This window comes from Tamandua tetradactyla, chromosome 3, assembly GCF_023851605.1.
Source record: "Tamandua tetradactyla isolate mTamTet1 chromosome 3, mTamTet1.pri, whole genome shotgun sequence".
NCBI lineage: Eukaryota > Metazoa > Chordata > Mammalia > Pilosa > Myrmecophagidae > Tamandua > Tamandua tetradactyla.
The window spans coordinates 40,825,037-40,850,889 of NC_135329.1; the positions used below are offsets into that span (position 1 = coordinate 40,825,037).

At 37.0% G+C, this 25,853-nt stretch overlaps 1 protein-coding gene and 1 pseudogene across 1 annotated transcript in view; one reads left to right on the forward strand and one right to left on the reverse strand.

Annotated features, from left to right (window-relative positions):
• DLGAP2 (DLG associated protein 2) overlaps nucleotides 1–25,853 on the reverse strand; it is a 1,049,558-nt gene that overhangs the window by 61,008 nt on the left and 962,697 nt on the right. Inside the window, exon 9 of the mRNA XM_077153013.1 lies at nucleotides 22,808–23,027. Coding sequence (XP_077009128.1) covers nucleotides 22,808–23,027 — 220 coding nt within the window. The remainder of the gene's footprint in view (nucleotides 1–22,807; nucleotides 23,028–25,853) is intronic.
• LOC143677251 (spermine synthase-like) lies at nucleotides 3,760–5,195 on the forward strand (annotated as a pseudogene).

Genomic DNA, 25,853 nt, shown 5'->3' on the forward strand with positions numbered 1-25,853 from the left:
AGCCTGGCCTGGAAAAGTCTCCCCTCAGAAACGACTAATGAAAGGACAAATACTACTTTCTTGGAACTCTGGAGGACAATAAAGACAAGAGAAGTCCTCCACAAATGCTTGATCAAAGAGAAAGAAAAAAGAAACACCAAAAGCAAGGTTAGGAGATCTGCAACGAGGACCTGCCAATCTGGAAACTCATATCCTCACTCAGTCCTGTACAACTTAGGAGTGCTATGGGGCAGCATGGCCTGGGAACCTCCTGCCATGGATTCAGATCGTATAGCCCCTCACAGCAGCAAGTTAGAGCCCCATGCAAATCCAGGAACAGAACCAGGGTGGAACAAGAGGCTGTTGATGAGCAAGTGCATACAACAGGCCGAAACGGCCCCCAGGAAGTAAAAGAGACCAAGGCAGAACTGTTGGCTAGAGATCTATACACTCAACCTAGTCTCTGATTGCTGGATCAACCAAATGGGGGGAAAAAAAGGATCTTTTTGAACACTGGGGTATCTTATCAGGGATGTAACTGGAGGCAGGAAAGCCTACAGGAAAAAAAAAAAAGTGGAACTGAACTACCATAAGGTAGGCCAGACCCCAGGACATAAAAGTGTAGTGAAAAGGGAGCACTAGGTGAGAAAAAGAAGTTGAACAAATTATAGGGTCTAGGAAGAAAATTCTGCAAGAAAACAAAAAGAACAGATTAGGGTTCCCAGAGGAGGAACATAGGAAAGGAGTTGAAACAATTGCACATAAAAGGGCAATCATAAAATTTGTATCACATATCCAGGGAAAGAATCAGGAGCAGAAGACCAGAGAAAATCTGAACAGTTAAACATGGGCTTCTTTAAAGATCCAGAATAAGTTGGACCAAGCATCAAAGAAGAGCCTTAACATACAGCCAATAAAACCCTAGACAAAAGGGAGAAACTGACTTTCAGAGTTAGCACATCGAAATAATCATATGCCCAGAATTCAGCAAACACTTACAAGCCAAACAGAAGATATGGTTCATTGAAGGGAACAAATTAAAACTTCAGAGGAGACACAGACTTTGGAACAACTAATTAAAAAAGTTCAAACAAATCTATATACATTCAAGGAGATGTAGGAAAATATGGATAAATAAACTAATGGTGGATATACAACTAAAGGATAGTAAGAAAACAATATGTAAGAAAAATAATCAGAAATTTTAAAAAACAAATGTAACAAATTTTGAGGATGAAAGCCACAATAATGGAGATTAAAAATAGAAGATGTATGCAACAGCATATTCGAACAGGCAGAAGAAAGAATCAATAAACTAGAAGACAGGACAACCAAAATCATAGATTTAGGAGAATAGATAGTGAAAAGAATAGAAAAAATAGAGCAATGTCTAAGGGAATTGAGTGACAACATAGAGTGTCCCAGAAGGAGAAGGGAAGAGAAGGGAAAAGGGACAGAAAGGAGGAAATAATGGCTGAAGGTTTCCCAACTCTTATGAAAGACATAAATATATATGTCTAAGAAGAGCAAAGTACTCCAAACAGGATAAACCCTACTCTGAGGAACATACTAACAGAATGTCAAATATCAAGATAAATAGAGGATTCTGAAAGCAACCAGAGAAAAGTGATTCATCACATACAAGGGATCCTCAATAAGACTAAGTGCTGATTTCTCATCAGGAACCCTGGAGGTGAGAAGGCAGTGGTACGAGATATTTAAGGTACTGAAAAAGAAAACTTGCCAGCCAAAAAGTCTTTATTTGGCAAAAATGTCCTTAAAGAATAAGAGAGAGTTTAAAATTTTCACAGATAAATAAAAACTGAGAGAGTGCATCACCGAAAGATCCATCCAAAAAGAATTGCTAAAGGGAGTTCTTCAGAATAAAAGGAAAAGACAGGAGAGAGTGACTTGGAGCAGTGAGAAGTGAAGCTCTTAAGAATGGGTAAATAAAAGGGTAAATGCAAAACCCAATTGTACTGTATCCTCAGTATTTGGCCCTACTCTATATGAAAGTCAGAATATAATTATAGGTCCTACTCCTATAAAAGTCAGAATATAATTGAATAAGAATTAGTCATATATTCTTATAATGGAATACAAAATGTAAAAAGGTAATGTGGAGCAAAAACAACATAAAAGAGGGGAAATTCAGGGATATGGGAGCAAAAAATTTATGTGTTTTTGAAGTTAAGTTGTCATCTTTTCAAATTAGTTAGTTATAGTTATAGGTTGTAGAGTACAAACCCCAGGATAACCACAAAGAAAGCATTTAAAAAATATACAGAAATGGAAATAAGAAAAGGATCAGTCAGATACATCACAAAAGATCAAGTATACAGAAAAGGAGGCTGCAATAAAGGAAAACAAAATAAAATGATATGACATATAAAAACCAAAGGACAGGGGGTGCAAGGGTAGTTCAGTGGTAGAATTCCTGCAGGCCGTGTGGGAGACCTGGGTTTGATTCCCAATCCATGCATTTCTCCAAAACAAGCAAAAACCAACCAAACAAAAAAAAATCAACAAATGGTGCTGCAATAACAGAATATTCACTTAGAAAAATAGAGAAATGTGACCTTGCCGTACAGCATACAACGACAACAACAAACAGAGGACCAATGGCCGGAATAAGTACTGTCTCTACAGTAATAACACTGTTAATGGATTAAACTACCCAATCAAAAGACACAGACTGGCAAATGGATAAGAAAGCAGATCTGATTATATGCTGCTTACAAGAGACTCGCCTTAGACACACAGACACAAAAAAGCTTGAAAGCAAAAGGACAGACAAAGATAATCCATGTAAATAGTAATCAAAAGAGAGTAGGGGTAGCTGTACTAATATTGGGAAAGCAAACTTTAAGTCAAAAGCTATGACATATAAGAGCCAGAGAAGGACACTATATATTAACAAAAGGTTTAATCCACCAAGAAGAAATAACAACCATAAATATTTATGTGCCTAACCACGGTGCCCCAAAATACATGAGGCAAATATTGGAAAAACTGAAGGAAGAAAAAGACACCGCCACAATAATAGTTGGAGACTTCAATACACAATTTTCATCAATAGATAGAACATCTTCACAGAAGATCATACGGAGAAAGAGAACTTGAATAGTATGATAAATGAATTATACCTAACAGACATAACAAAACATAGTGCCCCAAAACAAAGGATATACATTATTCTCAAGTGCATGTGGATCATTCTCTAGGACAGATCACATGTTGGGTCACAAAACAAGTCTCAACAAATTTTAAAAGACTGAAATTATACAAAGCATCTTCTCTGACAAAAATGGAATAAGCTGGAAATCAGTAATAGAAAACTAGGAAAATCACAAATATATAAAAGTTAAATAACACACTCTTAAACAATAAATGGGTCAAGGAAGAAATCACAAGGGAAATCAGTAAATATCTTGAGACAAATGAAAACAAGAATACAGATATCAAAGCTTATGAGATGCAGTGAAGCAGTACTCAGAGGAATATTTATAGCACTAAACATTTATATTTAAAAAGAAGTGACCCCTGGGCTCCAACTTCAGGGCTGGAGGCTCTGCCCCACTTCTTCTCTCCCTCCCAGCGGTCCCTGCCACTGCATGTCCTTGGACCTGTCCCTGCATGGCTCCGCTGCCCTGCCTACTTCCTGCTCTCACCTCCCCAGGTGCCGTGTACTCCCAGCTGCTGCAGCCTGACATGCCCTGCAGCCCCCAGGCACCTGCAGCCACCTCCCCAGGCACGCACGGTACAGGACCTCGCCACACCATGGCAGCAGCATGGAACAGTACCCTTGATTTCATGCTTGGCACCAAAGCTGGTAATAAGACCTTTCTAAAAGGCCTCCAGTTCATTTTACAGAAGCAGGGAATGACGGGAAAATGATGTATATTTAGTAGAACCACGGCTATTTAGCCATCTACACTAATAAAATGGCAGCTTTCTTAATTTGAGAATTTACCCACCTTTATTGGTATTGCTGGACCTTTAGAGTTATGACAGCGATGAACACGCTGAAGAAAAGTTGACAATCTTTTAAATAAAGTAGAAGAAAGGATGAAAGAATTGAGTCAGAACAGTACTGGGGGGTTGAAGCAGTTACCACCCATATTTTGAGGAGGTGCCATTGACAGACATCGGCCCATTGCTGGTGATAGGTGCCTGGTAGAGTATGATATAGATGAAGGGGTGCATGATGAAGATTCACTTTATTAGAACTTTAAAATTCTACACTCAAAGCAAATTTGAAATAGTCTGATCCTCACTGGGGATGTTAATTTGGCAAAGCGAATAGGCACATACCCAGGCCATCTGGGCAGTGGGGAAAAAAGATTGCACTAACAAAGACTTACTGCTTCTGGGTGGCAGAGATGGGGGCATATTATGTGAAACAGTCAAACTAAAACCAAAGATGGTCACTAAGGTAGAGATGTACCAAATGGTGATTGATGGGTGTAAGAAATACATGTGAAAACTTGTCATATCTTAGGCAATCTTAAAGGAGAATGCTATCAAGTTCAATAGAAGACTGTATGCTAGTACTGAAGAAGCATGCCAAAGAAGGGAAAAAGTTTTAAGTAAGTGATTAATGATTTGACAACTGTTCCAAATTCCATGTCTCTGGAAGAAGATTCCACATGGGAGCTTCTCAGACTAATTCATGACTTTTCAATGAAAGCAGTGAAATAGGATGGGAAATATTTTTTACAGGGGAAGGGTCTTCAATTTGCTGGAAGCCCTGTTGCTCTATGAAGAACAGCTCAGATGCCTTTATTTGTGTAGATTGCTAAATAGCCATGTCCCTGGACCTGTCCCTGCATGGCTCCACTGTCCTCCCTACTTCCTGCTCTCACCTCCCCAGGTACCATGTACTCCCAGTCTAGGTTAAGTCAATTTTTTTTTTACAAGAAACACTATCAAGAACTTCCCTCAGGAACAAAACTATGATGTTCATTCTTCCTAACATCCAAATTGAAGGTCTACCAAAACCAAAACCCACACAGAGATTAAAAAGCAACAAAAATCACAGTCTAAGTTTCAATGCTCTTAGCAGGCTTCCCTGGGCTGCCTAATCATCCTTTGGTTGATTTCCAGAAAATAACACTCTTGGTCATCAAATTATACATTTGTGGAGATCATCTGTGTCCCTTCATACTTGGAGTTGTGGGTATTTTTACACTGTTTGGAAGAAAACTAAACCTTGAATATTAATATCACCTAATCATGTGTTTTGCAAACAGCCATCCTGACCTTTATATGCTGTAGGTGACAATGAAATGAGTCACGTAGTTGATTGTGAATTCCTCTGAAGTTTTTCTTTTTTAATTATTATTTTTAACTTTAAAAAAGCAACTGGAAAAATGTATAATTTGATGACCAAGAGTGTTGTTTTTCGGAAGTCAACTGAAGGATGATTAGGCCACCCAATGAAGGCTGCTAACTGCGCTGAAACCTACACTGTGATTTTCGTTGCTTTTAATCTCTGTGTGGGTTTTGGTTTTGGTAGACCTTCAATTTGGATGTTTGGAAGAATGAACATCATAGTTTTGTTCCTGAGGGAAGTTCTTGATAGTGTTTCTTGTAAAAAAATTGACTTAATATTACAATCTGGTGCTTATAAGAGGTTAAAAAATGAATGACATTGCTTCTATTAAAACTGCAAAAGAGGAAAAAAAAGAAGAAAGAGCTAGAAGCAAAGACAACTGCACACCTGGAGGAATTGGATAAAGACAGCAAATTAAACCCAAAGCAAGCAGAAGTAAAGAAATAGCAAAGATAAGAGCAAGAATAAATGAAATAGATTTAAAAAAAAACAATAGAGAGCTTTAATAAAACCAAAATTTGGCTCTTGGAAAAGATCAATAAAATCGATGAGTCTTTAGCTAGACTGAGAAACAAAAAAAGAGAGAAGACACAAATAAATAAAGTCATGAATGAGAGTGGGCCATTACTCTTGACCCCACAGAAATAAAAAGGATCATAAGAGGATACTATGAACAACTGTATGAGAACGTATTAGACAACCTAGATGAAATGGGCAAATACCTAGAGACACACAAACAACCCATACTGACACTAGAAGAAATAGAAGATATCAATAAACCAACAACAAGTAAACAAAATTAATCAGTAATAAAAAAATCTCCCAAAAAAGAAAAGCCCAGGACAAGTGAATTCTCTGAAACAGTCCAAGAAGAATTAATACCAATCCTGCTCAAACTCTTCCAAAAAAATTGAAGAGGAGGGAGCACTACCTAATTCTATGAGGCCCAAATCACTCTGATACCAAAACCAGATAAACATACTACCAGAAAGGAAAATTACAGACCAATTTCTCTTATGAACATAGATGCAAGAATGCTGAAAAAAATACCAGCAAATCAATCCAGCAGCACATTTAAAGAATTACACATCATGATCGAGTGTGATTATCCAGAAGTAGTTCAACATACGAAAATCAATTAATGTAATACGTCACTCTTGTAGTTTGGTAAAACTGCTGGAATGCAATATACTAGAAATGAGATGGCTTTTAAGAAGGGAATTTATTAAGTTACAAGTTTACAGTTCTAAGGCCATAAAAGTGTCCAGACTAAGGCATTCAGAGAAAGATAACTTATCTCAAGAACTGGCCAATGATGTTGGGGTTTCTCTGTCAGCTGGTAAGGCACATGGTGACATTTGCTAGCTTTCTCTCTTGGATTCTCATTTCAAATGGCTTCCTTGGGGCCATTTTCTTTCTGTATCTCCAAATATCTGTTTTAGATCTGAAGCATCTTCCAAAGTGGTTCCTTTTCAAAGAACTCCAGTCAATTAATTAAGACCCACCTTAAATTGGTGGGTTACATCTCCATCTAATCAAAACACTACAATGGCAATTGAGCATGTCACATTTCCATGGAGATAATCTAATAAAAACGGCACATGGCTTGACATCCATGGAAACAATTTAGTAAAAGGTTTCCACCCTACAATATTGAATCAGGCTTAAAGAACATGACTTTTCTGGGGTACACAACACTTTCAAACTAGCACAACCACATTAACAGAAAGAAGGGGGAAAAAGGATGATTATCCCTATTGACACAGAAAAGGCATTTGACAAACTCTAGCATCCTTTCTTGACAAAAACACTTAGAAAAAGAGGACTAGAAGGAAACTTCCTCAACATGATAAAAGGCAGATATTAAAAGCCCACTGCTAACATCCTACTCAATGGTAAAAGATTGAAATCTTTCCATCTAAGATCTGGAATAAGACAAGGATACCCAATGTCACTACTGTTATTCAACATTGTACTGGAAGTTCTAGCTACAGTAATTAGGCAAGAAAAAGATAGAATAGTCATCCAAATTAGAAAGGAAGAGGTAAAGCACTATTTGCAAATGACAAGATCCTTTATATAGGAAGGCACAAAAAGCCTTCAAGAAAGCTATTAGAGCAAATAAAGAAATTCAGCAAAGTGGTGGGGTACAAGATTAACACCCCCAAACAGTAGTGTGTCTGTACATTAGTAATGAGCAATCTGAGTAGGAAATCAAGAAAAAAATTTTCATTTACAATAGTAATATTATACTATTTATAGTAAAATATTAAAAAAATAATATCTAGGAATAAATCTAACCAAGGATGTAAAGTATTTGTACAAAGAAAGTTATAAAACTTTGCTAAAAGAAATCCAAGAAGTCTAAATGAATGGAATGACATTCCATGCTCATGGATTGGAAGGGTAATATTGTTGGGTGTCAGTTCTACTGAAGTGATGTTCAGATTTACCTTAATCACAGTTAAAATTCTAACAGCCTAGTTTGAAGAAATGACAAAGTCAATTATTAAATTTATTAGAAAAGTTAAGGAGTCGAGAATAGTCAAATCATCTTGAAAAAGAACAAAGTTGAAGGACTCATACTTTCTGACTCTTAAAACTTATTACAAAGCTATATTGGTCAAAACAGCATGGTACTGGCACAAGGATAAAAATATAAACCAACGGAATTAAATTGAGAATACAGAAAACAGAGTCTCACATCTGTGGCCAGACACATCTATGGCTGCCAAGCTGACTCAATTGGGAAAAAATAATCTCTTCAACAAATGGTGCTAGAAGAACTGGATATTCATATGCAAAAGAATGAAGGCAACCCCTATTCCACAACATACAAAAAAATTTAACTTCAAATGGATCAAAGACATAAATACAAGAACCAGGACTATAAAATTCCTAGAAGAAAATGTTGGGAAGTGTCTTCAGAGTCTTGTGTTAGGCAATGGTTTCTTAGACTTTTTATCCAAAGCACAAGCAACAAAAGAAAAAATATATACATGGAACCACATCAAAATTAAAAACCTTTGTGTATCCAAAGATCTTATGTAAAGACAACCTGCTCAATGAGAGAAAATATTTGGAAACCACATATCTGATAAGGGTTTAATATCCAGAATATATAAAGAAATCCTACAACTTAACAATAAAAAGACACACTATCCAAGTAAAAAATGGACAAAAGACCTGAATAGACATTTTTCCAAGCTCAACATCATTAGTTATCAGGGAAATGTAAATGAAAATTTTAAGGTCCTATTTCACACTTATTAGAATAGCTACTACTAAAATACCAGAAAATCACAAGTGTTGGAGAGGATGAGGAGAAATAGGAATGCTCATTCTTTGTTGGTGATAATGTAAAATGCTGCAGCTGCTGTGGAAGACAGTTTTACGGTTTCTTGGAAAGTTAGGTATAGAATTACCATATGACCCATCATCCTACTTCTAGGTATACCCCAAGCATTTGAAAGCAGGAACTTGTACAATATTTGCGTGTCAATATTCATGGCAGCATTATTCACAACTGTGAAAGGTGGAAGCAGCTCAACTGTCCACCACTGGTGAACGGGTAAATAAAATGTGGTATATACATGCAATGGAATATTATTCAGCAGTAATAATGAATAAAATTTTGATATATGTTACAACATGGATGAACCTTGAAGGCACCAAAGGATAAACATTTTGTGATCTCACCGGTATGAAATAATTAGAATAAGCAAATTCATAGAGTCAGAATCTAGAATATAGGTTACCAGGGGCCAGACTTGGAGAGGGAGTGGGGAATTAATGCTTAAATTTCATAGATATTCTATTTGGGTTGACTGTGAATTTTTGGTGACTAACGGTGCTGATGGTGGCATAACATGGTGAATGTAACTAACAGCACTGTGTTATATATGTGTGTGTAGTTAAAAGGAGAAATCTTAGGTTGCATAGATGTCTCTAGAATAAAAATCTTAAAAATAATGTAAGAATGAATAACAAATGGTGAACTCTAACAAGAAAAAAAAATTAAATGATTTTTAAATTAGTGGGCCACTGAGGATTTCTTATCAGAAGTTCATTCAGACATCATCAGAGGAATAACTAATAGGTATAGGTTGCTGGCATTCTGAGAAATACCTCTGTGCTAGAACTTCACTGCAGAATAAATTGTTGGTACATTAATAGCATATTTTTTTTAACAACACTTTTCATTTGAAGCAGCTTCCAAGGTTTCTACACTCACAGATTTTGTTGGGGATAACAAACACCCTGTCAAACTTTCCACTGACAAAGACTAGCCTTGACATTTGTGAAAGGTTAAGCTCAATAGAGAGACTGCCCTTGGGTCTGGGTAGAAAGGGAAGAGAGGGGGAGCCTTCAGGGAACGGTAGATCTGAAGGGAGATCTGCGGGACTCTAGATGACCAGAGCCATTGCTCTTGTCCTGAAAATGCCCCAGGGAAGACCCAGTAGGACTGAAGGGGCTTATGCACAAGTGGAACACAGATTTTAGAGGCAAATCAGTAAGGGTCCATGATGTATAACCAGGAGGCGTCTCTGATGCTTTTGGAACACAGATTTTAGAGGCAAATCAGAAGGGTCTATGATGTATAACCAGGAGGCTTCTCTGATGCTTTTCGAACACAGATTTTAGAGGCAAATCAGTAAGGGTCCATGATGTATAACCAGGAGGCTTCTCTGATGCTTTTGGAACACAGCTTTTAGAGGCAAATCAGTAAGGGTCCATGATGTATAACCAGGAGGCGTCTCTGATGCTTTTGGAACACAGATTTTAGAGGCAAATCAGTAAGGGTCCATGATGTATAACCAGGAGGCTTCTCTGATGCTTTGAAGCCATATGGGAGTCCTGGCATTTGCATCATCCTAGGTTCACCCCAAAATAACTGAGGCTGAATTTCTCAGTACTGGTGGGGAGGGGGTTACTCAGAATTGGAATTAACTTGATTTAAAGAACATAAATTAACATGATATTTCTTGCACATTTAAGTTGCACATGTTCAAATCATATTCTACATTGAGCATTTGCTAAAGAATGCAAAGGGTATTCATGAATTGGTACTACTCAAAGAAAGAAACTCTCAAAGAAAAGAACTCAATTAAACATGAGATAATAATTAAGCACAGTGGAAGTTTAAATATTGAAGTCCCCTAAGTTAGTGTAAATGCAATGCAAATGGAATTAACTATTTTATAAACTGTAAATTCTCAAGTCAATCATTCACACTTTCAGCAAATATTTATTGAATGCTGGATAGCATGGATTCATGTCAGCTCATCTGGATTAACTCCAAACCTGCTTTGAGCATAGTAGTGACCTGTGGTCAATGTTATGAACTCTATTAATTAAAGAAAAATGATGTCCTGTGACATCATGGGTTTGTGACACCATGTCCTGTGACATGGGTTTGTGAATTATTTGAGGGAGGTATGTAACAGCCTGTGTGTTGGTGCATGCACATGCTTATTAAGACAGGCAGCAGAGGAACTAATGCCTACTATGATTTCAAAGAGGTGATGAGTATAAACTTTATTTTAAGATAGCTATAAGAACTGTAGAGGGGGAAATATCCTGCTTTCTAACGCTGATGAAGTCATAGATGTTGCTAATATGACTGAATGTTCTGCCCACATTCACAACTGAGGGGACTTTTAAATTAAAGTTAGAAGTTTGTGAAAACACACATGCACTTTATATTCCATCTAAGTTCATGTGGCCCTGAATTCATGATTATATTATGGGTCCCTTACAGGGGCTGTGATTTCAGGTTGAGAACCTCAGTTCTACAGCAGGTGATCACTGGTGAGGGAATTTTTCCTTGTTATAGTTTCTCGCTAGGGTCTTAGCCGAAAACCAATAAAGTTGACGGTGGGAACTACTGTGTCTGAAATGACACGTCTTTAATTCCGGCATGCCTAAAGGCCAGCAATCAGAATCAGCTCCAAGCCCTGAAGCTCATTTCACTGCTCGAGTCCTGGGTCCTCTGAAACCCTGTTCCTCCTTTCAGTCGACTGCATACCACTTGCTTTGCTTCTAATTTTTGTGCCTCTCACTTGCTTCTCTGTGGTGACAGATACTGCCCTTTCCAGCTTTCACTGTAGGCTCTCCTTTCTAGACTGGGATTTCATTTACTTTTTGGCTCCATTCACTTCTGATGTTTCAATAATAACCTGGTCTCATTTGATGTCGACCCCAGTCCTGTCAGTTTGGACTTTCTCAGGGACTGATCTGATAGCTCAGATTGGACTTAAATTCTCTTATGTCCAGGACTCTGAGAGAAGACTGTGCTCACTGAAGGTAAGTAGCATTTACTACCTCGGGCCTAAGTCTCTCCCACACATCCTCATAGAGAACACAAAATGTATAACCTGGATATTCATCAACCATAGCCATTCTGAAACTAATGGTATTTTATATACTTGTAAATACTTGATTAAAGTACAAACATAGCATATTGACAATTATGACAGCATTTTTCATTATAATGAACAAACTCCTTCCCCTCTAGCCATAAGGACTAAAGTTGAAACTTCTCTATTTGAGTAAATGCTACTCTAAATATAGAACCTGAAGAAATACATTTTAAGGAAACCATACCTATAGTTTCCCAACATTATTCAGGATACTCCTATCTTAGTCCTCAACCACAAGTCAAAGTAAAAATCATCCCACCACTAGTAAGTATAATGGAAAAGGAAATAATGGCATATGACATGCAGTTATCAAGACGTCTGCTTACTGCAATAAATGATTCTTGAGTTGAATCTTAAATCAATCTAGGAATTATGCAAAAAAAAAAAAAAGGAGGGAAATTCTGGGCTGAGCAAATAGCTTATGCAAAGGCACAGAGATGAGAAATTTTCAGGAGCAGAAAGTACAAGCCAGCACAACAGAGCCAGGTAAGGTTGGTGAGGTGGGCAAGGTGACCCAGACTTTTGACTCTTGCCAAAGATTGCAATCTTATTGATTAGGACACAGAAAGCCAATAAAGAGCTTTATGTGCGATAGTGTTTGGATCAGATTTGGGTTTATGGAAATGAAATCCTGGAGCCAGTGTGGAATACAGAGCAGGATGAGAAGTCAGATGAGGGGACTGGCTAGAAAGCCGTGCAGAGATCCAGATGAGCAGGGATGCAGGCTTGAACTAAAGCAGTCATAATGCAGGTGAAAAGGAATGTGTAGATTTGAGGGCACACGAGAGGTAGATTCAACACTATTTGTATCTCTGCAATATCTTAGAATCTGGTTAAAATTATGTATGTATTAATGGGTTTATATATTTATTCATGCATTAATATATTTCTGTAATCCATTGGTTATTTAGCTTATTAGATGCTAAATGACTTGACTGGTTTAATTACTGATACATTAAACAACCATTTCTTACAGTAGCTGCCTGCTATTACTATTATGATGACAATAGAGAATTTCTTGCCCAGATCTCTGATTAAATCTCCATATGTCTCTAACTGTACTTATTTTAGGTAAGAGACAGAGTCATAGAATAAGTTATAGACAATTGTGAAGTACCAGAAATGTTAAGAATCCTGAACTATGAATGAGGATTTCAGTTTCAGGAGTTTGTGTTTCTAGTTTCAGTTTTATTTGCAAATTCATTGACCTTGACAAATTCATCTCTACAATGACAGAAAAGACTTGAAACTCTCAAGAATTTTAGGGAGTATATCAGCATTTATACTATTTCCTACTCTATGTAAGTGGATAAGTGGATATTTACAAGAGAGATATGGATTGCCTAGAAACAGGTGATTTTAAAGGAAAAGGCAGGCATCCTTGGGGAAAATCATTATGAATACATTTGTTCTTACCTGGCAATTCCAACCTACATATGAGGTTCCTTCTAAACATGCACTATTTATATGCATAGCACTCTGTAAAAGTTGGGAAGCAAATATTATTTACTGCTACCATGTTCATTCTAGAGATGCATGTTATATACTGTGCTTTTAGAAATCACCAGTGGAAACTGGGTTAATCCTATTCCCCCTTTACAACTCAGTCCAAACATTTCCTGTCCCAATTCCGACTTCCTTGTCATATCCTACTTCTCCTTGGGGTTCTCTTTTGCCCCCTAGCTAGGTAAATTTAGGTTCCCCTCCACTATGCTCAGATTGCTTTCTGTACAGTTTCTCTCACTGGCCCTGAGGGCAGAGACACTCTTTCATCAATTTATCCTAAAGTCTAGAGCACAAGCAAATAAAGTAATATTCTTTTATTATAATTCAGAGAAATCAAGGAAATTAAAATCATACATATTTTCATCCCCTAAATGTTTAGGCTGCATATTTTAACATCTTCTAAAATATAAGTCTAGATGCAAAGTTAGGAAAAGTTTCCTAACTTTCAAAGGTCTTAACTCTATAGCCTGACTCAAAAAGGAGGAAAATGCCCTGATCTTGAACACATTCCTGCTAAATTTTAGACACAGGAAATGGGAGTATTTTAAAGAGATGACCTGAACTTTATTTAAGAACAAAGAACTTTGGGGAAGGTTCTTCAGTGGTTCCTGGAAACCATCATCATTGGCAGTTTCTGAGGAAAAAGTAATTAAGGTGATCATGAAAACCACTGAGAATCTTGGACAGCTTGGAAGACATTATCTAGAATAGTTTTGTCTACCTGATGTCATTATTTTTGGGTTTCTTGAACCACAATGTAGATTTTTGCTGCAATGCAGTGCAGGAGACATGATTTCGGCAAAGTCTAATATTGAAAAAAGCAGGGAGAAAGACACCTTGACTTCATAAATATAATCTTTGACCTTGCCACAAGATGAGATCCTTCTCGAAAGACTCCTGTCTAGCAATCTTGACTGGATTTGCTTCTATATCATCGGTATGAACCATTTCTTTTCTTTTGTGATATTACTCTCTTCTGGTCTCCCCACTTTTCTATGGCTGCTCCTTTAAAAAGATCCCTTTTTATCATTTATCAAATTTATTATAAAGATTAATATGCCGTGAGGAGAAATGGGTTCCTCACAGTTCTGTCTGAGAGGATATCAGCTTTTATATTTGGCCTAGTCTCAGAAAAAATCTCATTCATTCTTTCATGACTCATTCGTTCATTCACTTAACCATTATTTATTGAAAATCTATGGTAGGCAGACTGGTGTAAATCCCCCCTTTCCCCACAATCTTCTTACTTTAAGATGTCTACATCCTAATCCCCAGAACAAGTAAATATGTGACCTGACTGGACAGAGGAATTTTGCATACATAATTACATTAAGATTTTTGAAATGGAGAGATTATTCTGGATTATCTGGATGGGCCAAATGCAAAACAAGGGTTGCTATAAGTGGGAGACAGGAGGGTCAGATTCAGAGAAGTATGTGTGATGGTAACAGAGGTCAGAGAGATGTGGCCAAGAACCAAAGAAGATGGGAAACCTCTAGAAACTTGAAAGGGCAAGGAATGGATTCTCCCTTAGGGCCTCCAGAAGGAACATACCCTTTGACATTAGCTCTGTAAAACCTGCAGAACAGTACAATAATAAATTTGGGCTGCTTTAAGGTACTAAATTTATATGTAATTTGCTACAGCAGTACTACAAAACTAATTTACCTACTTTGTTGGAGACTTTATCAGCCCCAACAGCTTCTCCTAGGGGATCCTAAGAAGGTTTAAAATAGTTCTGAAGTTGTCCCAGAGGTCAGGGACATGGCCAAGACTGGGATTTTACTCTTCACAATTCAGGGTTGATCTTTTAGAAACTTTTCAGAATTCTCTCCATGTTGCCAAAACCAGATAGAAACTTTCTGTTCTTATCTTGGCTGTGAGGTTGACATTGTTACATTCCTTATTGAAACCATTTCTTTTCTTTTGTGATATTACTCTCTTCTGTTCTCCCCACTTTTCTATGGCTGCTCCTTTAAAAAGATCCCTTTTTATCATTTTTATGGGGATGCTTGTGGACTCTGTTCTAAGTCCTCTGCTCTGGGTTGCCCTCCTCCTTGGAATGACTTCATGACTCCAGACAGTACTTCTAGTCTAGAATTCCAAATGTTTTTCCTGAACATCAGATTGGTATATCCAATCATCTGAATATTTCAGAGGTACTTTAAATTAACATATCCAAACTACTCTGCTTACTTGCTGGTTGGTGCCCTTTTGGGTTTGATCAATGAAGGGCATCAGCTGGAGACTGGAAGGAGACAGAGTGGCTAGGGTGTTTCATCTCTGTCCCACTCAGGCTTCCATGTCACATATCTGACAGTAACTATGTCCTTCTACAACTATCCATTCCAGACAGGGGTCTCTCCTTCATGGGTCCAGCTCTCGTTGGCTCTGACAACATTTACATACCATTATTTCAACTTTGAGGGTGCCATTCAGGCAGGATGGTTTCTAAACACTCATCAGCTCTTTGTTTTCTTAACCTGCTTATACATTCTCTAAGCAGACCTTTTATTAAGGTGTCTTTATTCGAACTCTCTGTAGTGATTTCTATTTCTTGATGAAACTTTGACTGATTTATCAGTATCGATCATAACTTACCAATCCTCTCCTCTTTTGATCTTTTGCCAAAATGAATACTTGGATAAGAGTTCTCCTAAAGGCTCCCTTGCTCCATCCCTGTACTCCATCCAGGCATATGTGGGGACTTAGCATCTCTCGATCCGTTATTGCACTCCTGCTCCTGCTTTGTTCAGGCCCTCATCACTTCTTACCTGAATTATTTGGAGCAGTCTCCTCCTGCGTCTCCTTGCCACCATTTGTCCTCGTCCATAATCTGTCAGGATCAGGTTTCTAAAGTACAGAATGGACTGTGCCTCTTTTGTTTAAATCTTTCAGTGGCCTCTAAATTTTGCAAGTGCAAACACTGAAGCTGTAATGTACAGGGGTCATCAAGAACCCTTAACTCTCTTCTTTCTAGCCGTACTTCTGGCTTCTCTCTCAAAAGACATCCTTCCCTTCCCATGTACTAAACTACTTGCTGGCACTTGGAATGTCTTGCTCTTTCATTACTTTAGGGCTGCATATATTCTTTTACTTCAACTTGATTTCCCCCATCTTCCATTCCACTTATCTGGCTTCCTACTACCATCTCTAGAATTTCAGCCCAAGTTGCATTGCATATAGTCATTGTAGATGCTGCCATGGTATCCCCAGCTTTCCTCTGGGTTCCCAAAGCCATCTGTACACATTTTTTCAAAGCACCTAAGCTAGGTGCTGTTACTGATGATTTCCTTGTGTGTGATTGTTTATAGGCTATAAGGTATTTGAGCTCAAAGATCAGGAATTGAATGATTTTGCAATCAGAGCACCTAATAGAGTCAAACATTGGATATAAGTTTATTAAGTAATTTGATCTTTTAATTTGGCCTATGATTTTTCTTTATCATATTCCAGTTTTTTATAACTTCAAAATAGAAGTTGACCATGTGTTACTTTTCTTTGTTAATTTTCTTTGTTCATTTGTTTATTCAAACATTGATGGTTTTAATTACTTTGCTGGGAAACATGACAGTGCCAATGACATACAGCTGTTAACTTGGGAAGAACTGGTCAAATGATATAGAGCATAGTACTGTAAGCAAGAATTTCAATGTCAGAAACTTGGCATATATGTAGAGTCCTAACACTTCAGTGACAAAACTGAGGGTAATTCATTTTTAATGAGGTCTTCTGATTTCCAGATTTTATGGCTTAAAAAACTTCACACTATGCACTGTCTAGGAAGGAGCGATTGGTCAGTTGAATCATGTTTCCCATAAAAACATGTTCAAGTCATAAACACCAGGATGAATCTCATTTATAAATGGGATCTTTGAAGAACCTACTAAGATGAGGTCAAACTGAAACAGGATGGGCACCATCCAATATGATCAGACTCCTTATCAGCAAAGAAAATATGCAAGTGTAAGTAAGTCACAGGAGAAGACCAATGAGACAGATTGCCATCTGATGGAGGTGGAGATTTATTGTTAGTAAGTTACCACAGAATGCTAAAGACTTTTGAGAAATCATGGTTTGGTGGTACCTTGACTTTGGATTTCTAGCCTCCAAAACTGTAAGAAAATAAACTGTTGTTTAAGCCAACCAATATGTGGTATTTTGTTATTGAAGCCCTAGCAAACTAAGACAAGTTAACTTTTTTCCGAAATCATTTCCCATTTGTGTTGGTTTGAAAAGCTATGTTTTAATCCTAATGATTTTGTGGAGGCAGCTGTTTCTTTTAATCCTTATTTAATATTGCAGGTTGGAAACTTGGTTAGATTATCTCCACAGAGATGCGGTACACCCAATTGTGGGTATTATACTTTGAATAGAGGGAGATGCGACTCCACCCATTGCAAGTGGGTCCTGATTAATTTACTGGAATCCTAAAAATGAGGAAACATTTTGGAAAAAGCTCTAGAGCCTTGAGAACCACGAGAGCCCATGCAGCCAGAGACCTTTGGAGATGAAGAAGGAAAACTCCTTTGGGGTTGCGTCATGCAACAAGAAGCCTGGAGAGAAAGCTAGCAGACATTGCCATGCTCTCCATGTGCCTTTCCAGTTGAGAGAGAAACCCTGAATGTTATTGGCCTTCTTGAATCAAGGTCTTTACCTGAATGCCTTAGATTGGACATTTCTAAAGCCTTGCTTTAATTTGGAATTTAATTTTCACGGCCTTAGAACATGTAAATTTGCAACTTAATAAGTTCTCCTTTTTAAAAGCTGTTCTGTTTTTGGTATATTGCATCCCAGCAGCTTGCAAACTACACCACCATTTAAGGCATCTTATTTTGACCATGTGAAAGAGTATTGATTTGGGTTTCTTCTCCTTTTATTTTCTCCTGCCAACAACTGCGGCAGGACTGAATGGATGATGATGGGCTCGCCAGAAGGTATATGTAAGGGCAAAGAGAGAAACAAAAGGGTTTGGAAAATATACATACTGGACAATTGGTCCCTGAGTAAAAGTTGATTGCAAAGATGTGGTGGGTGTCAACCCTACCAACTGGTGACTATTAAGTGTATCTTCCTCACTTTGAAAGTAAACAATCTTTCCATTCTGGGGTGTGAAGCAGTACCCTAGAAACACCAGCTTAATTTATCAAATGGTTCCCTGTTGGCCCAAGAAACCTTGATATGTTCCTGGGTATTTTGTGATTTCATCTTTACTCTACTGACCACAACTTTTTATTAACAGTCCAGCTGATTTTTACTTCCAATTTTAAAAAATTCTCTAATTTTCAAATTCAACTTAAAAATTATCATTATCACTTCATGTAAACTTGCATATTAACTACACAGTAACTTGGCTAAACCAAGTCATGTCATTTACGGAAAGATGGTAGAGGCAACACATTCAATTGTTGAGAAAAAGTTTTACCAGGCACATGTGAAAATCTAGTCATCATTTAAAAATTAAATTAAGTAAAACACCATCTTTCATTTCTAGAGGATCAAACATGAGAGGATTAAATACATAGTCATATTTCTTCAAGTTGCGACAGGATAACAAAGAAGTAAACTTAAATGATTTTGTTAAACAGAAAGAAAATCATAGTATAGAAAAATCAAAGCATAGTAAAATGTTTACTATATCTCTAATATTCAAGTACAGAAAAAATAGAGATATTTTTCTTAAATGTGTTAGAAAATATTTGTCTTAGAAACTGGGAATTATTATGTGTGCTGGAGAGACATGTTCTATACAAATAAAAACAATAAAATAACGATATATTTGAGGCTCTTTTCTCTGTATTGATTTTCCCTTTGTTTTAATGACTCCTGGAATCAGTTGTGGCATATATCGAGAAATTTTTTGACCCAGAGAAAAATCATTATAATCTAATTTTGTAGTATTTTCCTCCACAATATCAATAATATTCCTTTCCTAGAAAAATCAGGTGAAATACATATTTAGACAAGTAAATCTATCTGATAAATCATTTCACAGATGAGAAAGAAACCATGTGTGAAATGAAACTTAGATGTTTTCAAAACCACTTCATTTAACCAGAGGACACTAATCAATACATAGCGTTTTTCCTAATGAAAGAAACAGTAGGATGGAGAAACACTTATGCTCATGGGTCAGATTGCCTAACATTATATTCCATTCTTTTTTGGGTTCCCTGGAGATTGGATTAAAACAGTTTGTTTCAGCTGGATCGTCATATGCCTTTAAGGGCAAATGAAAAAGCAGAGGTGCATTTGTGCCCCCTAAAACTAACAAAGCATTCATTGTCAACATTACCCTGTTAATGTTTAAAATAGAATGTCTAATACATATTTCTAAATGTTAATAAACAATATTTTACACATGCATTTGATATTTAATTCATCAGTATATAAATATTAAAATCATATATCAGTATTTATACAAGAAGAGACTAATACTATCAACTTTTATTTTTAAAATATGCAAAAAGAAATGTTGAAATTAGTGTTATTCTTTAAAATATCACCTTGGGATGTTTTAAAAAATAACTTTTTAAAACCTATTTTCAAGAGCTAGTTTTAGAAACATAAAATCCTTTTTAAAAAAATAATTTCTCTCTCTCTACACAGACACACTCACAAATACGTGTGCACACATGTATATACATATCTCAGCAAAGAATAGCTATTTAAATGTTAGTATCATATATGATTTTCAAGTATTCAAATACACAATTATTGAAATCCATTTTTGCCTCATGACAAGAGGCTCTGGATCAAATTTGAAGCTCAACTATAACAACCCTGGGGGCATTTACATACATGCATACATTTTAAGTTTTCTACTTTGTTTTCTCTATTTTCCAGATGGAGACTTTTCATTTCTTTGGTATTTTTCCTTATTTTCTTAAAGACTGTTGTTGCACATCATCTCAATTCTAGTTAGTAAAGAAAGATCATAAATTCTATAATATTTATAGAAGGAAATGGAATAATTAGTGGTTAATCTGTACTTATATTTCTTCAAAATGGCAACCTCCAATTTGACAGTGCTAAATATTTTTCACAGTATTTTTAAATTTCTTCTGTTATTTGATTCTCAGACCATTCCCTAACTATTGGTATTCTTTACATAGTCTAGATGAAATTTTGATTAAATAACTAAGCCAAAATTCAATAGAATCTTTTTTTTTTTAAAACCTGGGCAGGCACCAGGAATCGAACCCCGGTCCTCTGGCATGGCAGGCAAGCATTCTTGCCTGCTGAGCCACCGTGGCCCGCCCTAGAATTTTGAACAGAATTTTTTTTTGGTAATTTATTTGGTGTGTATATTTTGGGACTGTATTTGGTAAAAATATTATACACATAATTAGAATTTGAGTTTGAGTTCAGCATTTGTTCTTATATTTTCTCCATGATATCTCTGCTTTCTTTTCTACAGGGAAATTATTGTTTCAAAGCTTTGCTGAAGAGCAAAAAGTGCTTAATTGATGCTTGCTCATAACAGATATACCACAAATATTTATTGACTATATCAGTAATGATCTCTTCAAGTGTTTTTTTTTTTTTTTTTAATTAAAAATGCCATGATTGTGAAGCTCCTTTCTTCTCTGTGTTTTCAAATTTGGTCTATTTTCACCCTTCTTTTTCACAAAGGGGCAGAACATGAGAGGTGATTCCTGATTTTACCAGGGGAAGGCACAAGAACAACACATCTAAGGGGAGAATCAGACACTAAGACTCCATCAGACACAACTTGCCCCCTACGTCACACCTTGGTAATATCTTCAGCCCTGGCTACTTCACGTGGAACATAACTATGGCACCACCTTCTCCACTTCTATAAAGTTGTATTTTGAAAATAGAGCATACCATGATCCGATAGAAAATAGAGCATGCCATGATCCAATGCCCATCTTTTATGAAGGTCGGTCATGGTCAGGTTCATGTGTCAACTTGGCCAAGTGGTGATACCTATTTGTCTGGTTGGGCAAGTGCTGGTTTGTCTGTTGCAAAGAGGACATTTCATAGAATTAAATCATGATTATATCTGCTACATCCACAGCTGATTACATTTGTAATCAACCAAAGGGGAGTGTCTTCTGCAATGAGTGATGCTTAATCTGATCACTGGAAGCCTTTTAAGGAGGATTCAGAAGAGACAGGCTCTTCCTGTTTCGTCTGGCGAGCCTTTCTTTTGGAGTTCATCCAGACCCTCCATTGGGATCGTCGGCTTCACAGCCTGCCCTGGGGATTTTGGACTCTGTGTTCCTGCGGTCATTGAGACACTTTTATAAATTTTATATTTGCGAGTGTTTCCTGTTGATTCTGTTTCTCTAGAGAACCCTAACCAATACAAGGTCCCATGGTTTAGTAGTCAGAGAATATCCCCTCTGCTCAGATGCCACCAAACAAAATAAAAAGAACACTAAATGTTTATAGCTTTATTTAAAAAAATCATCTTTACACTAACGTGAATAAAGGATTAATAATTGCTACTTTTTTTGAACACTTTACTAAACTGAAAGTCGAAAAAGTGGATAGTCCCAAGATTTTATAGTCATGACATAGTGAAACAATGTTTGAATTTTCTCTCCCTTCTATAGACTGTGTGTCAAAAAATTTCCTACCAAAGTATAATGATAGTGTCTATTTTACACACTGGCTATAAACTTGTAAAATTCTTGTTAACTTTAGCATTCAAACAAAACAAGCTCTACATATGGGTATAATGAGACATTCTTTCTTGAGCTTCCTTTTTTTATTTCACCCACCTCCAATTACCTGTCTCTTGATCCCTAATGCTAGTTCTTCTAAACAAAGTTCTTTCAAGTTCTTCTCAGCACTGTCCTTTAAATTCCTTTGAAACTTCTGCAGTAATCTAGATCTTATGATATTCAGATCACCTCAATCTTCAATGTAATACTATCTCATAGCTTATCATCTTAGTCTTTGTATGTAACATGACACATTTTATTGCTTGCTATGTTTTATGGACTTCTCAAGTGCATATATATTCATTGCATTATATAAATAATAGTGCAATAAAATGTTAGGCAGTGATATTTAGTTTAGGTGGTACATTCTCAAAGAGGTAGATATATTTTTCAGAAGAACTGCAGGAAATTATGACATTGAATTCTCAGAGTCCTTAGTGAATTTACATTAATGATTTATTTGCTCTGCAGCCATGAATTATGGTTATGCAACAGATATTCAGGCTGGACACTGCTAAGAAGATGCACAGGAGTCACTACTATATGTTAAACTTTGGCATTTAAAACACGATCACCTTCCAAATGTCAGCACTTTAATATTTCCTCCCCATACTTTACAAAAGTTACATTTGATTATTTTAAAGAACAATGTTGATTAATAGACTACATTCTAGGAGAAAGAAGTTCTTCAAAACACCATTGCAAACGTAACAATATAAGGAATGCAATTTGGAAAAGTTATCAAATGTTTGGGGATGTGTAAATATGTCAATTATACCTGTGGCAAAGGTGCATCATTCTTCTAGGATAAAAACTTAGATATACCTGCCAATTTTCCACTAGGAAGGTCAGAAAGGAAACTCTTTTACCTGCTGTTGACCTGATGGTTGAGGTGATGTTGGAGGATGTCATTGCAGGAATACATTCATCATCTTGGGAGTAACCAGCTTGAATGGCTCGAAGGTAACTGTGACTCCTTGTTCGGAAACATCCGGGGAGGTCAAGGGCATCCATGGCCTGAGATTCAACTTCACTAAAGACGGATTCACACACTGATTCAAACTGCCCATTGATCTCGGCTTCACTCATCTAGAATAATAACAATACACTGATAGCCAGGTCCTGCCATTTTTTTTTATCATTACCATGTTACAAAAGAAAAAAAATTCACCCATGATATTCATTCACAGTCTTATAGCTCAGAATAATTAATATGAAATCAGCATTGAAGAAATTTGCTAAGCTTGGGAAACACTTTATTGGGCTATTTCTTTAAAATATTAAGTTAAATAGTCAATCCCTAAATGTTGATGAAATTCTATAGATGTACTGAAAAAGCTTTAGATTGTTAAGTTTAAGAGAGACAGTGCATTTAAAAGTTTAACGAAGTATCTGGAATAAAGTGCATGTTTAAAATATTAGTCCTTCCCTCCTGCCTTTTATTTCCAAATGATTCTCTCATATTTTCAAGCTATTTACAGCATAGATAACTCTAGGGATTGAGGCTGTGTTAAAAAAATAAACATTTATGTAGTATAAACCTTTCAGTTATTTTTAAGGATGTGAGAGTCTGCTTCCACTAGTTATTAAATAAATCACAAATCTGGCATAAAAGCTAATACCCTCACCATTATAATAGCAAAAACCCAGATTCAAAAGAGAAAAGAAATAGCTGGATTGGTTCTTTGTGTATGCAATAAGATGCTTCCACCTAAATTCTGCAATTTTTTTTCTTCTTTAGCCTGGGATACTATTATTCTCACTTCATTTAATAGGTTAGCAGATAAAGTAATTATTTTCAAGTCTGTAATTTAATCTTCATAGATGGAGTCACCTTAAGAACCTAAAAGTGTCAATAGTATTAAAGTAATTATCATGGCTTTGGGTAGTGGAGTGATTTCTAGTTTGTGCATATGGGCTTGAAAATCAGGTCAGCTGAAGGTTTTTACTTAAGGTGGATGACCCAATGGAAGACAGGCTTTTCCTGACAGTAAGACTCCTGCATCTGCCATGAGCCAAACCTAAGGATTTAAATGGAAATCCAGTAAAGTGAAAAGCACGATTAAAACAAGGCTAAAGAGAATGGGGTGGGAGAAAGCATGAGAACTTTAAGAATGGAAAACTCTATCTGGGCTGGTACGTGTAGATGCTCAAAGGCATAAGGGTAAGAGGTTCTTGGTTTCAGCATGGGCAGAAATCAACTGCTTTAGGCAAATGATTGACTCATTGCGGAAGAATGAAAAGTGTGATGAACGACTCCCCACCCAATTACTCATATATTATGAGTATATCCCCTGCTGTATTTTCTATATGTTAGCATGCATAATCATATGAGGATGCTTGTTAATGAAATTGATAAGCAGGGGCTCAGGCTCTCTGGAGGGAACGGTACATGAAGCAAAGAGAATAGAGACAGAGCTCAGAGAAGAAAAGAGCAGGAATAAAATTTATAAAGGGTCAACTAAGTGCCTTCATTTGTCCCCTCCAGATCGCTGCCTCGTCCCTTTCCTCTTACTATGGGCTTACTGAGAAGCCTAAGCCAGAAACCTGGAAATCATCCTCATGTCTCTCTCACCCCATTTCATCATGAACCTTTTAGATTTTCCACTCCAAATTCATCTTCCTGCTGCCAAACATTACAGTTCATCTTTGCTTTGTTCCTCTCCCCTGCTCTGCCACATCACTACACCTGCCTCCCACCTAGTTCCTCTGTCTCAATCTAACAAATCTGTCACTTTTTTCACTAGTCCCCTGCTTTTAAAGCTAAAGTAAAATTTGCTCACCTTTATCATCTGGCCTGGGTTCACCTCTCCAAACATATTTATTCCTCACCAAATTTCTATATTGGAGGCATACAATGAAGTCACACAAAAATAATGCAATTCCTTGAATCACAAAGCATGCCTCCCTTTCTCCCTGGCCTCTGAATTTGAACAAGCTGATCCTTCTACCTGGAATGTTCTTGCCTCACTTTTACCAGGCTCACTCTTCAGCACTTTTTAGACTTCAGACTCTCACCTTCTTTTCCCTCCCCTTAGGCCTCCATCTCCTTCCTACAATGAGGAGCTAGGTAGAGGAGTTGGAACCTGAGCTAATGCAGGTTTGGACATACTCTGACACCTCGTGACCTAAGAGAATGAGGAAGCAAATTTTTTTTTTCTGGCTTGCCTGTGGAGGATTAGGGGTGAAAAGAAGTTCCTATCACCAGAAACACTTTGAGCTACTGGAGTGACAGGTTGACACTATGTGCTTCCCTTGGCCTAGATTTTAGGACTTCCATGTTGAGAGTGAGAATGTGATATCACAAAGGACCTTGCTGAGTACCTAGGGGGACTGGATGCCCGGAAATGAGCAAAGGGCTCCTGGATGCAGTTTACTTCTCAATGTTGGTGGCTTTGGGATCTGCCAGACATGGGTTCAAATCCCCGCTCTGCCACTGACTGTCAGACAGGTTACTTCTTTGTGACTTGGTTCCCTTACCAATAAGCGCCTTCAGATCAGCAGCTATGTGTTTTATTCCATTGTATTTCTAAACCCTCAATACAGCACAGCACAGGGAAGGAGCACCAGTAAATACGTGTTGAGTGCACGCATCTGTAAATAGGGACAATAATCATACTTTGGGTAATTCAAGGATTACCATAATTGACATAAATCACTTAACACCGTTCCTGGAACTTAGTAGACTTCAGTAGATGCTAATCATTATTATTGCTATCAACTGGGGGGAAGCGTAGAGGCTCTTAAGATCTATTTAGAACTATTTAAAGAATATGAAAAAGGTGGGCGTTATCCCATTTAATTGTACATTTAGCAAAATATAAGAATTCCTTTTTTTAAAATACAAAACATTGAATTATGATTAAGATGGGGCGGCAAACTCCCAAGAAAAATTCAAGAGTGCTCTCTGAAACT